We start from the raw sequence: 12,101 nt of genomic DNA, 5'->3' as shown, positions 1-12,101 counted from the left end.
TTTTCAACGTTTTTGATTTAATAAATAGTAATTACATTATTTTACAATTGTTTAAGATACGATATATGTTTTATATTTCAAATAAATTCCAACTTTACCTTCTTACTTGGACCTTTACCTTTTCAAAAAATGATGCATCATGTCCACAGTTCCTTTCTCACCAGCTAAGAGGTAGATTCTCATGAAGAGGAAAGAAGGGACGCTTAAATTGGCTTGTAGAGTAAAGTGGTTACGTATTTCTTGCGATAACGATGTGTGGCTGATAACACCATAACACTGTCTTTGATGCTCAGAGCGTACAAGTGATTTAACATTACGTGATTCGGCTCTGGAAGAAGCGTCGGTTCACACTGAAATTTGCGATATTCTTGTATTAGTATTATTCGTAAATATTTCATTGAAATCGTCATTTGATAGGAATTTCCACTCACAGAAAGCGGCGTGTCTTTATTAAGAATAACTTGCAACAAGTGTGGCGGCAAAATTGGTGGGCCAGCTACTTTTTCCCATGGTTTATTTGGTGGAATTTCTTGCCCATATTCTGTTTGCGCACTGCTGATCACTCCTTCACTATCCTTTGCAAGAGCTTGGAAGACTTCAAAATCTGATTTCTTTACAGAGACCAGATTATTCTTTGAGCCCATTCCATTGTCAACTATTTTCTACGTAAACAATGTTTTAATTTTTTCTATGCTATTCATTAACTTAGATTAAGGTCTTAAGTGTTATGGGCTTATTCTTACTAAACCAGGATCGTGCCTCCACTCGCCGTCCACATAGAATTTATACTGATGTTCGCCTTCCGGAAGATCAATTATAGTCACAAAATCTCCATGACTCTTAACCATTGGTAATGTTTTCCATCCAGTGAATGTTCCGCTTATATAAACCTGCTTGCCACCACCTTCCCATTTGAAAACAGTCGGCAGTACTTTGCTATCTGAGACTTTTGTTCCTTCGGAAACAGTATTGGATCGAGGACGCTGTGCTCCATAATTTTCTCCAAACTGATGGTCTGTCTACTTTCAAAGATTCATGTATTAAAGATGAACTAAGAATGATTTCCTTCATATTATAGCATATAACAAAAACTAATAATTTCACCTTTGTGAAGTATGGTTCTTCCTCTTCGTGAGAGGACTGGAAGACCAGTTTCTGGCTTGGCTTTTTATCAAAGACAAATGCTTGTCCCTCTTTTCCAGGAGATGCTGGAGGATGATCCTTACTATGACGATTTCCTTCTCTTGACACAGTACTACCATGATGGTGTGTCCCTGGTTGACTACTCCCTGCATTACCCATAGTCAAAGCTCGAGTCCTACGAAACAGCATTGTCTAAAATCCTTGTATCTAGCGTAAATAGCTCAAACTAATTTTATAGATGATAAGCAATTGCCACAATGTACCAAGAGTGGCAAAGTTAGCTGAGCTTAACTTCCCCGTGAGTTGTGAATGTTTACACTATAAATAATTACCTGCACGCTAATTGATAACTATCGTTCTTACCTGGTGAAGATTAAAGATGCCAAAAACACTTTAAAGCCCAAATACGAGCTGCAGTCGTTGATTATTCTATTTGACACTGAACGGCATGAGAAACGAAAATATTTTCGTGGCGCTTGTAATATATCAGCTGATTGCGCGATAACGTACAGTACTGCACATTGGCTATGCTCCCACCGGAGTCAAGTTGAGAAATGAAATAAGTGTGTTGTATATCTATATATTAGTAAGCTATAGGTATACATTCAATGTATTTCACTGATGGAAACGAAGTCAATGAAGATGGCCGAATGTTGTGCTTGGTCGACAAAATCTTAAAATATTCTTTGCTCGATGGAAATGTCAAGTATTTTAAAGTCGCTTCATGAAAACGTTTCTAGCTTTAGCAGGCTATCTGGAATAGGGTCTATCTTTTCAAATTCCCTCAGCGTATATCGCTAGATAGGAGATACACTTGTCGGAGCATTAGATTTTAATACGTAAATCGGAAGGGAAGTCAATATATCGTTAACCGAGGTGTTAAACTGTAAAACGCTTATTTCTTCTATTCTTGCTATAGTTTCGAAAGTACGCGGGAAACATAATTGGTTTCTGTATTTCCCAATCAGAAATAAATTTCTTACGTCTATTCGTTATATCAAGAATAAAACATAATAATTATCACAATACAATCAAGAGAGAGATTATTATTATAAAAAGTAGATCCGTAACTGCTTTTCGTCGTTTCTCACTGCGTCAACCGTTTTCACAGGCCAGTTTGGGCAATTTCTGTACAGAACTGATTACATAATTATAAATTGACACTTACCCGTTGATGGGAATAACGGTAGACCTTTTTTTTTATAAATCCGCTCGTCCTTCTATGAAACCTCCGAAAGGTATCTTTCTTTCTTAGTCACCAAAACATTCTATAGAAAATCGTTATGCCGATATTTTTCATATAATCTTTTTCACTTCACTCTTTAATGTTTAGCAAAAAACACAATTATCTCATGACACTAGTACGCAAAATGCGGGAATAAAGTAAATTTGCGGTGAAACCAAATATGCGGGAATAAAATGCTACTTTAGTCCTGCTTTTCAGGGAATAAAGTGGCTATTATAGCTCAGTCGTGAATAAAATATGTAAACTAGGTAGCTTGTCGAAGCCCTACGATAAAGATTTTGTATTAGCTCCGCGTAAGTTATCATTTTTGTAATCGGAAATTGTGGAAACACTAGTCTATAAGATTCAAACGGCACGAAAGCACGGGAATGCCTAGTTTATTTATCTTCCGTCAATTATTTGACAGACAATCTATCTATTGACGGTAAAAGTTCGTTCTACACTACCGATTGGCGTATTCAAGATCCTAGGAACATTTTATGAGTGCAAGTTGTTTATCTAGAAGTAGAAGCGGCCAGTCGCGAGCAGTCGGGGACAGTGGTGAGGCGGACATTTTGGTAATTGTTGACAACATTTTGTGTTTCACGAATTTTGGACGAGGTTTCATCACTGGCTTTACAATAGGACGGTCGCCCTATAGGGTCGTACTATGGCGGAATACTTAGCCTCAATTTTTGGAACCGAAAAGGACAAGTAAGTTGAAATTTTCACGTGTGCTTCTGCGTGCACTGGTTCTGATTATAGCGTCTTCATCTTTCAGAGTTAATTGTTCCTTTTATTTCAAAATCGGCGCATGTCGACACGGCGACAGATGTTCCCGTATTCACAACAAACCGACTTTCAGTCAGGTATGTCAAGCATGAATATATACGGCGTCTGCATATCATCACAAAATATTAAATGAGTGCTTATTGTTACAGACTTGTCTACTACAAAATTTATACGTGAATCCGCAGAACTCAGCAAAGAGCGCTGATGGCTCACATTGTAAGTTTTTTTTACATATATTGCAAAAAAAGGAATGATTTAGCCTACTTTGATGTGTGTTCATGAGCATACTTACATTTGTAGTGGTTGCAAATGTGTCTGATGAAGAAATGCAAGAGCATTACGATAACTTTTTTGAGGATGTCTTTGTGGAATGTGAAGATAAATATGGAGAAATCGAAGAGATGAATGTTTGTGATAATCTTGGAGATCATTTGGTTGGTAACGTCTATATAAAGTTCAGAAGAGAGGAGGATGCGGAAAAGGCAGTGAACGATTTAAACAATCGATGGTTTGGTGGTAGACCAGTGTACGCGGAATTGTCACCAGTAACTGACTTTAGAGAAGCCTGCTGTCGTCAATATGAAATGGGGTAATCTTTTACATTACTTGGCTCATAAAAGCTGTTGGATACAAATAATATACAGTATCAAATTTACAGAGAATGTACCCGGTCAGGATTCTGCAATTTCATGCACTTAAAGCCAATCTCACGAGAACTCCGTCGCTATCTCTACAGTCGCAAGAAGGGCGGCAAAGGAGGAAGATCACGATCTCGTTCACGGTCTCGTGGACGCGATCGCAAGCGCAGATCTCGATCTCGTGAAAGGCGTTCGCGATCAAAGGAAAGACGTAATAAGGGCAGAGAGGACAAAGGTCGTGATGGTCGCTCGGGCCGATATTGATTAATGAAAACTTTCGATTGCGTCTTATGTATCGTTTGTGCTGTTTGCAACTCAAAATTCATTGTATTAACTGAGGCAAAGAAGATCCCATTTTAAACGTGTACTGTGGCCTCTAACTTTATAATAAAACTTAAATATTCCACCAGAATACTTTCCTTTGTTTTCATTAAATATAATTTGGCTTCATACCATTTCGTTCATGGTATCTAATTTGATTTTATATTTTCAAAGACAAGTACGTGCCAGGCGTTCAGTAATTTCTTGTTTATTCACCTACTGTATCCAGATTTACATAAAATGTTTTTTGTTAATGTTAAAATTACATAAGGAGGTACTTTTATAAATGCATAAGGTATTAAAAACTACCTTATAAATGCAACCTGAAAGTGCTGCCCTCATGCGACAAGTTTTTTAACGCTTCTCAAGACCTCGAAATACCCGTCGTTGAAATTCACCACAGATAATGGCTAAATAAGTGTTAAACGTCATACCTAATGATGGTTACTTGTTTATAAAGTTCAATTCCGTGAATAATACATTGATTGTCAAGTAAATTGTAATTCATATTATTTGCCGGGAATATTATCTAATTTTCAGGTAAATATACATAAATTTGATTGGTTGATCCAACTACTTTTGACACCGTTAAATATTACCACAGGTCAGCGTATAAGTATATGTATATATCAATCAAATCATAATTTCAGCCCACGTAAGCTTTTCTTGATTTAATAAAAGTCCTCTTAGACTAATAATAGTCACTCCTGTCTGATTGTCACAAGCCATAGGCCGCTATCTCTAACATCAATCGAAACTCATTTATAATGTAATTTTGCCCATTTCCAAAGAAAAGTTTCCTTACTGCACTTCCGCCTTTTTATTTTCATATTCACGCGGACATAATTTGTAAAGTTAGAGCAGAGCAGAGCAGTAGGAGCACTCTCACCGTCGTGGTAGCTACACTCCTGACCTCCCGGCTGCCGGCGTCTTGTCAAGTGACGCTTCTCTCCGCCACTCGCCGCTAAGCGAACGGACGGCTCGCTTCGTGCGGGATTGCAGCTCTCGTGGTTACTAGCGATACTTCAGTGTGACTTGTCATTTAGTGCGAAATTGTAGATCTGTGGGTAGGAGCAAAACCGAATTCGCATTTGTGAAAGTCGTGCGAAAGGTGCGTTGACAAGTCGATATAAATAATAGTGACTAACGATAATTGCAGCCATAGCAGCTCATTTGTGTGTGATAACGCGTGGTTTTAATTGAAAGTCTAGCAGTAAAAGTGCGAAAAAGCCAGGAGTGAGAATTGCCACTGTGGATCTCGCTAGACATTCGACGCTTCTCGCTGTGATTCGATTCATTCATTGAACAATTAATGCTCTGTGAAAGACAACATTTGCCTCGTGTCTTAAGATTTCAAAACGTATTTCCGAGAACAAGGAAGGCTCTGCTCCTCTTAGCTCTTTTGAGCTCACGAGTCGTAATTAAAACAGTCGCCGCGGATTGATCAACTTACTTCGAAACGCGATATCTCACGCTTCTTAGTTTTAGTTTCTTTAAACTCGTTGCTTCAGCAGAGAGCATGACGCATGGGGTGGATGACCATGAACAATTTTGTCTCCGTGATGGGGTACGGGCAGTTAAGCGCTTTACTTTCTAGAGATGCCAGTGAAAAAATGGTAATATTAAATCTGTCAACCAATGAGGCGGCAGCACAACACGATTTAACAGTTCTCTACGCAATGCATGGAAAATCACCCCCCAGCTGTTAGGAAATACAAATGAAAGGGTGTAAAGCGCTGCTGATAGTTTCTTCAATAAATCCAGTAGCTAGTGTCTTTGGCCTGGAACATGGGTAGCAAATGGTGCTGGAGAGGAGTGGGATGGGGTGAGACGGGGTGGGGCAGGGCAGGGCGTCTCTCTTGAATTTAGTAAAAGCAGAGGCAAGCGTCGTAGTCGAGGAGCGTTGCGCGCTACCCCTGCGATCAATAAACCCTCCGGAAAGCTCCGAGGCGAGCCGTTCGTGCATGCTTCCCTTCTATAGCCTCCCTTCTCATCGAAGGGATGCCGACCACATATACACTTCCCTTCTTCCCTTTCGCGCTACCTTTGCTCATCCCCCACTACTACCGACTAAGATCATAATCGGTGGCACGTGTATGGCCGCTTCCTCCGTAAAACCTTTGAAAGGCACTTTAATATTTTCAGCCTCAAATGATGAAGGATCAATGATATTGACACAGGTCCATGCCCAAACTGTTTCTCAAGAAGTCCTCTATTGTTCCGTCGCGTCTTCCTGTCCACCATAAAGCATCCCACATCCTGTCTATACAAACCGATCGCCAGTACGAGAAGCCGAGAATTAATAGCGAGTCCCGGCCAAAGAATTTAATCAGGAAATATGAAGTTTCGGCGTTTTGTGGGTGTAAATTTGGTGCTTACTTGTGCTTTATGTGTACGTATCAGGTGGAGAGAAGCAGGATTATATCGAAAATGTGGCGAGATCCACCAGGAGGGAGTATGACTGCAATGGCCTCATTGGCCTTATTGCTGTTGGCCTCAGCTGCGATTACATCAGGTAAGCCATGCACTGGATCAGAATTTTATACGTTGCAAGGACATCGAGACCCATGCAGTAGATAAACAATGCACGAGATACGTGGAAGCCGAGGTAACGGCTGACCAGGGAAATATAATGATAGCTCAATTTGTAAAAAAGGTCGTTTACGATGCAGCAGAATATCGAAGCGTTTCTGCATCGGCCGGCAGAATTCAAGACGTACACGGTGTCCTTTAAACTTCTAACATCCTCGTCACGCTCGTGCTATTTCAAACTGTATCAGTTGCCAGTATTTTATCTCGCAAAATTATATTAATCTCGGCCAGAAGGTTTTCATTATTCTCGATTATTAGTAATTTAGAATATCCTGGGCGTACTTCCTCTCTTGCTCGCTACCTTAGAAGAAGCTTCTTGGATTCAGCTACTACAGCTATACCAAGAGCTGCATGGGCCGTATAGGTGCGCACTTGAAATTCCACTATAAGCAGCGAGGACAGGAGGAATGACTTTAAATGCGGATGAGCGGGATGAGTAATACCGAGAGTGACTCCTAAGCTGAAGTCATGCTTTGAGATCGATCCTTGGATGACGCCAGCATATTTCACGCGTAGAACAAAAATTGTTAGTAGGAAAAATAGAGAATCATCGACCCGTGAAACATCAGCAGAGCCTTCATTTGTCTAAAGTCTCTTGGTCTCTCTTGTAAATCGTTATCCTCGGAGACACGAGCACGTTAGCAGGAGCCTAACCTCTCTTCGGACTAATTTAGAAAATTCTCTCTCGGCTCTCCGACTGTACCAGCAGCCCGAGCACAAGGCCGCGTTCACGGGTCTCCCGCTGTCGTTGGGTTCAATTATGTCGCGGTGTGTTGTTTCAACGCGGGATCAGGCCAAGTCGGAAGTAGACGATTCATGTCGACCATGTGCGCCCCCCACACTGTCGAATGGAAAGGGGGCGATTCAAAACATGCCGCATTTATTCCCTTGGTCTATTATTTTCGTTTACTCCTCTATTTCCAATTTTCTTCTCGTCGCCGGCCTCAGTTTTGTTGTCTCGCGCGTCACGCCTTCACGATTTTCGCAGCTTACGCTACGCGATCGGCTTAAGGATCGAGCGGTTTGCTGCTGCCACTGGGGGTACCGCGAGGATGAGGTCACGTCGCAATGTTCGCGACGTCACTAGAGCCAGCTGACAGCTCGCCAACACGCAAGACGAGTCAGTATTTGCCGGATGGCCTCGGCAATCGTGAGACTCCCACGTGCCAGAGACACGCTATTCCGATTGGTAATATTGATCTGCCGGATGAAAGTGGATGGCTTCCGGTTCGGGCCCTGTGGGCTTCGTCTAGAAATAGACGTGATCCCGAAGGAAAGTCTTGCTGGGCTAACTCGACTCCAGCCAGGAGAATCTTCTATCGGATCTTTAACTACGAAGAAAGGTAGAGCTGCCAGAAAATTGTATAGGGTAGCAGAGACGGCAGCTGCCAAAGTCCAAGGCGTAGCCGAGTCTATAGGAATGCCTTAAAGAAAGGACGAGCATCTGTCGTTCCCAGAAAGGAAGCAGGGCTGCGACTCGATCCTCGAGGACCAGGTGTTACGGATTAGTGCCTTCGGACCGCAACCTTCCATTTTTATTTCGTCCTGCCTATACCGATCCGTATATTATTACTGTTGAGAAAATAGGAAGATTCCTTGATACGTCCGATTTTTAAAAACAATATATATGTAAATCAGCATTGTGACATTATTGCGAAGCATCTCAGTTATTCGATTTCATTTTTTTGGAAACTTACCAGAACTAATGCTAAAACTTATCAGGATCTATAGAACTTCGTGGGATGCGAATTTAAATTATTTTTTGGATTCCAACACACGAGACGCTAATCTCACAGTCATCTTTGTGCCTAAAGCGCGGTAGATCGACGCGATGTCAGGGAATCGAGAAGTTTTCTTTCGTTCGGATAGAATCGAGAAAAAGGTTAAATAGAATGACGAACGTTGACAGAATTTGCAGCGAGTGCGCATGCGCAGAAAACGGTCAGACATCTCTCCCTTTCACTTGGCCATACTTATTCAGTCGCGATTCTCAAAGATCCAAACGGCTTTGCGCGCGTGACCCGGCATTTCACTGGCTCCGTAAACTTCCAGTAGCTGTGCGCGTTACTCACGACGCACACGTCTGTATACGCACATTTTGTGCAACCACGCTATACAGACACGAGCGTCGGTTCGCTCGAGATAATGCAGCGACGCTGCCCGTCCCGATGCTTATATATAGACCCTGGTTGTCGACTGCGACGCTCTTTATCGCTACAGCAGCCAACTCGTCCGATCCAGGAAAATTATATTCCGGCACATCGTCTCGCGTCAGCCTCGAGTACTTTGGGTACTCCAAGAAGTTAACCTCTCATTGCTTCAATTGGTTCAAAAGTTTGTCGGCCATTCTGAGCATGCACAACAGATGGCACTGATATCCGAATGAACGTGGTATGCGACCTCCATCCGTCCGTCCGTCCGTCCTTCCTTCACGAATGCAACTTCCGTTCATTGTTTCAACGATTTACACCTCTTGACTGTAACCTCAGGATCTATTCTTCCCTGACTCATTATGCATCGCATACCGATTGGCTTCGACTTCTTTTATACAGTCGGCAGCTCCTTTTCTTTCGACAGCTGACACTTCTATTCGAGTCTCTCCGGTAAAATCTCGAGCCGAATAACGAGTTGCGTTGTGCTTTGAATAAAAGGCGGCCTCAAAAGTAGCTGCGAGGAGAACCGGTCGAGCAGTCGGGAGGCAGAAGAAAAATGTGACAGAGCACCTGCTCGGGCCTCGGCTCAGGCCTCGGCTCAGGCCTCTCGGTTCGCAGGGTGCAGCAGCTTGGTTCGCTCAAGTCCCCGATGGAAATCCGAGGAACGAAGGGGGCTCGGTTCTCAATCTTCTCTACGCGTCATTCGTTTAATATGAAAATCAAAGTTGCCTCAAGGCCCATATAATATTTCATAGCCGGACGAAGGCTGCGCTGCAGTTATGAACTTTTGAGAATTGGTGTCCCAATTGGACGTGGGTGTCGCATCCACGTCTGCTCTACGATAAACAAAAGACAAACGTGTCCCCCCGTCCTTTTGACTGGCCATCCGCGCTCTGTCATTAATGCGTTACACATGCGTCAAAATTAAGGTTACACGTTGGACGGACGCAGGAATATCACGAGGCTCCCACGAGTTTATTATTTCGCTGTTCGTTCTCGTAACGGCGGCTCCTCCTCGGTTTCCGAGCGAAATTCGTTAGTCGTGCTATTTGAAGTGCGCTCGGAAATTCATTGGCTGTGTCTCGCTCAGTCGCATTCAGATAAACAGGGACACGACGCTCCTAAATCTTTAATTGACGAGTCCTGCCTTTAACGAGAACAGCGGAAAGCAGAAAATTGCCAGAGGGACGGTTCGACGTACTTTTTGGTAATTGAGCAGACGACGTGCGGAAAGTTCGAAGGAATCGAAACGTCATTACTCGACCGATGTACAATTAAAAGCCTATCGATGGACCCCGAGGTAGTTCGAGGAGATTCGACAAGATACCTTTTTGCCTTTTTTTGCTTCACTTTGATTCGTCGACACCTTCGAAAAGAACGCCGCGGTCGCCTGGACTCTGTAATGGCGCTGGATAGAAGACGAGTCGGGCGAGTCGGGCGAGTCACGTGAGTCACGTGGCTGCCAGATGTCGCGAGGGTGAAATCTCGAGGGCACGATTTGCGGGAGACTTGACGCCGCAGAGCTTTAATTCCGAATGCGTCTTGACAGAAACCTTTATGCGTTTACGTTACGGCTCCGTTTGTCCGTAACGTTAAGTTGTTTGGCCGCAGACATAATAGTCCAGTCGCAGAAATAAACGCGCCGCCAGTAAAACGAGCAAGGCACGTTCTCAAGGCATCGTCTTACCATTGTTTTCAGTGTTTGCCGAGGACGAATCCATGGGGCCCGTTTTCATAAAGGAACCCCCGAATCGAGTTGACTTTTCGAACGGGACTGGAGCTGTGGTCGAGTGTCATGCCAGAGGAAACCCACAACCGGATATCATCTGGGTGCGAGGCGACGGAAGTGCCGTAGGCGATGTTCCCGGATTGAGACAGGTACCGTATAAGACGTCTCGGACCAAGCTCCGTAATTTCCTTGAACACGCCTTTCAATTGCACGACGTTTCGTCGTATCGGCGTATTAGCGTTACTATAACCGTGCATACCTCAGGAGACCATTCGAAGGGACGATTTCCAACGAACTTCCGGATGGCTAAGTATTCACGATTGACGTCATTCATAATTCTGTTCCAGGTGATGCCCAATGGAAACTTGGTCTTCCCTCCGTTCAGGGCCGAAGATTATCGTCAGGAGGTCCACGCTCAGGTCTACACTTGCCTTGCGCGTTCGCCTGCAGGTTCGGTGCACAGTCGGGACGTTAATGTCAGGGCCGGTGAGTCTCACTCTTCTCCTTTCGTTAATAATCGCTGATTATTCTTGTGCGGATGTCGATTCGAGTGTATCGAGCGGTCTGGCCTTTTCCTGCTTCTCTCGCGCGGTTCTTCGTTTCTGATATTTCTCTATAAAAAGAACCCCTTGAATTAGCACCCATTAACGAGAACGTCTGCAATTAAAGTTCGCTCGCTCGATACGCTCTCTGACTTCCAAGGAAATATGACATTACAAGTTTCAGGTGAAAAGATCTTATAAATTGTCTCCGAAGCTTCCGGCTGAACTTTGACCTACTTGCCGAGATAAGACGAGTTAATAATTGATTCCAGTTCTTTTAGCAAGTTCCAGCAACGGCTCCACGCGTGACGATGGCGACCAGGATGAATCGGGTATCCGATGTGTGTTGTCGATTGCAGATTGTGCGAGGAACATGGACTTTTGTAATATCGTTATCAGCCTCCAGCTCCTTCTCCGATTTTTAATCGGCTGTCAGATCTTCCATCCTTCTCCATCGTTCTCTTTACGGATGGAAGATAAAACGTCATCGTCTCCGCGAAGTCTTTTTATCTGTATTCGGTAATCGGAGAGGAAGCAGCAGGCTCGCCTCAGTGATTTGTACCTTTTGCCACAGCCAAGGTGTAAGACTAGATTTCTATGTGAACGACAGTGGTGGCGCAATACTACGACACCGACGTCAACAAGGAATACGCCATAAGGGGGAACAGCGCCATTCTCAAATGTGTCGTTCCTTCGTTCGTTGCGGATTTCGTGAAGATTCTCTCTTGGCACACGGATCAGGGAGAGGAGTTTCTACCGAGCGACGATTTCGGTAGCGATTTTAACACGAAAGATAGACTTTTAGGAATTTCAAAATTACTCAAAATAGCCTCGAGTAACGTGTACCCTCCATGTTTGATATCTAGTGGAGAGAAATGGAAGACTCGATCTATTTCGGTCGGCGGGCAGATCGTGAAAATCGCTTTTTGTTTGATCTCGTCGCGTTCGGGTTGGACGAACGTATCA

General features: G+C 43.5%; 3 protein-coding genes across 52 annotated transcripts in view; 2 read left to right on the top strand and 1 right to left on the bottom strand.

The window, feature by feature from the left end:
• LOC107266053 (5'-AMP-activated protein kinase subunit beta-2) lies at positions 1 to 1,723 on the bottom strand. The gene is made up of 5 exons (XM_015736171.2): positions 1,507 to 1,723; positions 1,105 to 1,318; positions 744 to 1,019; positions 432 to 662; positions 1 to 350 (listed from the first exon to the last, which is right to left on the bottom strand). The coding sequence occupies exons 2-5, from the start codon at positions 1,300 to 1,302 to the stop codon at positions 204 to 206; spliced, it is 852 nt and encodes a 283-aa protein (XP_015591657.1). The 5' UTR covers positions 1,303 to 1,318; positions 1,507 to 1,723; the 3' UTR covers positions 1 to 203.
• A 1,167-nt stretch (positions 1,724 to 2,890) lies between these two features.
• Positions 2,891 to 4,212, top strand: LOC107266044 (splicing factor U2af 38 kDa subunit). Its single transcript, XM_015736157.2, has 5 exons — positions 2,891 to 3,082; positions 3,150 to 3,237; positions 3,310 to 3,376; positions 3,461 to 3,749; positions 3,819 to 4,212. Exons 1-5 carry the CDS (start codon positions 3,039 to 3,041, stop codon positions 4,060 to 4,062), a joined length of 732 nt encoding a protein of 243 aa, XP_015591643.1. The 5' UTR covers positions 2,891 to 3,038; the 3' UTR covers positions 4,063 to 4,212.
• Positions 4,213 to 5,018: 806 nt separating this feature from the next.
• Positions 5,019 to 12,101, top strand: part of LOC107266041 (Down syndrome cell adhesion molecule-like protein Dscam2) — a 49,120-nt gene continuing 42,037 nt past the window's right edge. For 30 of the 50 annotated variants that reach the window (XM_025083322.1, XM_025083329.1, XM_025083323.1 and 27 more), the window contains exons 1-4: positions 5,019 to 5,230; positions 6,523 to 6,634; positions 10,564 to 10,742; positions 10,941 to 11,079. In XM_025083322.1, coding sequence (XP_024939090.1) covers positions 6,550 to 6,634; positions 10,564 to 10,742; positions 10,941 to 11,079 — 403 coding nt within the window. In that variant the 5' untranslated portion in view covers positions 5,019 to 5,230; positions 6,523 to 6,549. Of the gene's footprint in view, positions 5,231 to 6,522; positions 6,635 to 10,563; positions 10,743 to 10,940; positions 11,080 to 11,745; positions 11,908 to 12,101 lie in introns of all 50 variants that reach the window. The other 20 variants (XM_025083327.1, XM_025083318.1, XM_025083331.1 and 17 more) reach the window with 3 other exon arrangements.

The sequence above is a fragment of the Cephus cinctus genome, unplaced genomic scaffold (genome assembly GCF_000341935.2).
Source record: "Cephus cinctus unplaced genomic scaffold, Ccin1 Ccin1_scaffold0280, whole genome shotgun sequence".
Lineage (NCBI taxonomy): Eukaryota > Metazoa > Arthropoda > Insecta > Hymenoptera > Cephidae > Cephus > Cephus cinctus.
This window is presented reverse-complemented; position numbering and strand designations above follow the sequence as displayed.

Excerpts from the sequence above, each read along its gene's own strand:
- LOC107266044 (XM_015736157.2), top strand. The coding sequence starts at position 3,039 with ATGGCGGAATACTTAGCCTCAATTTTTGGAACCGAAAAGGACAA. Across the intron at positions 3,377-3,460 it reads GAGCGCTGATGGCTCACATT|TGGTTGCAAATGTGTCTGAT; the intron begins GTAAGTTTTTTT and ends TTACATTTGTAG. Across the intron at positions 3,750-3,818 it reads TGTCGTCAATATGAAATGGG|AGAATGTACCCGGTCAGGAT; the intron begins GTAATCTTTTAC and ends TCAAATTTACAG.
- LOC107266053 (XM_015736171.2), bottom strand. The coding sequence starts at position 1,302 with ATGGGTAATGCAGGGAGTAGTCAACCAGGGACACACCATCATGGTAGT. Across the intron at positions 663-743 it reads GGAGGCACGATCCTGGTTTA|AAAATAGTTGACAATGGAAT; the intron begins GTAAGAATAAGC and ends TTGTTTACGTAG. Across the intron at positions 351-431 it reads ATAAAGACACGCCGCTTTCT|TGTGAACCGACGCTTCTTCC; the intron begins GTGAGTGGAAAT and ends CGCAAATTTCAG.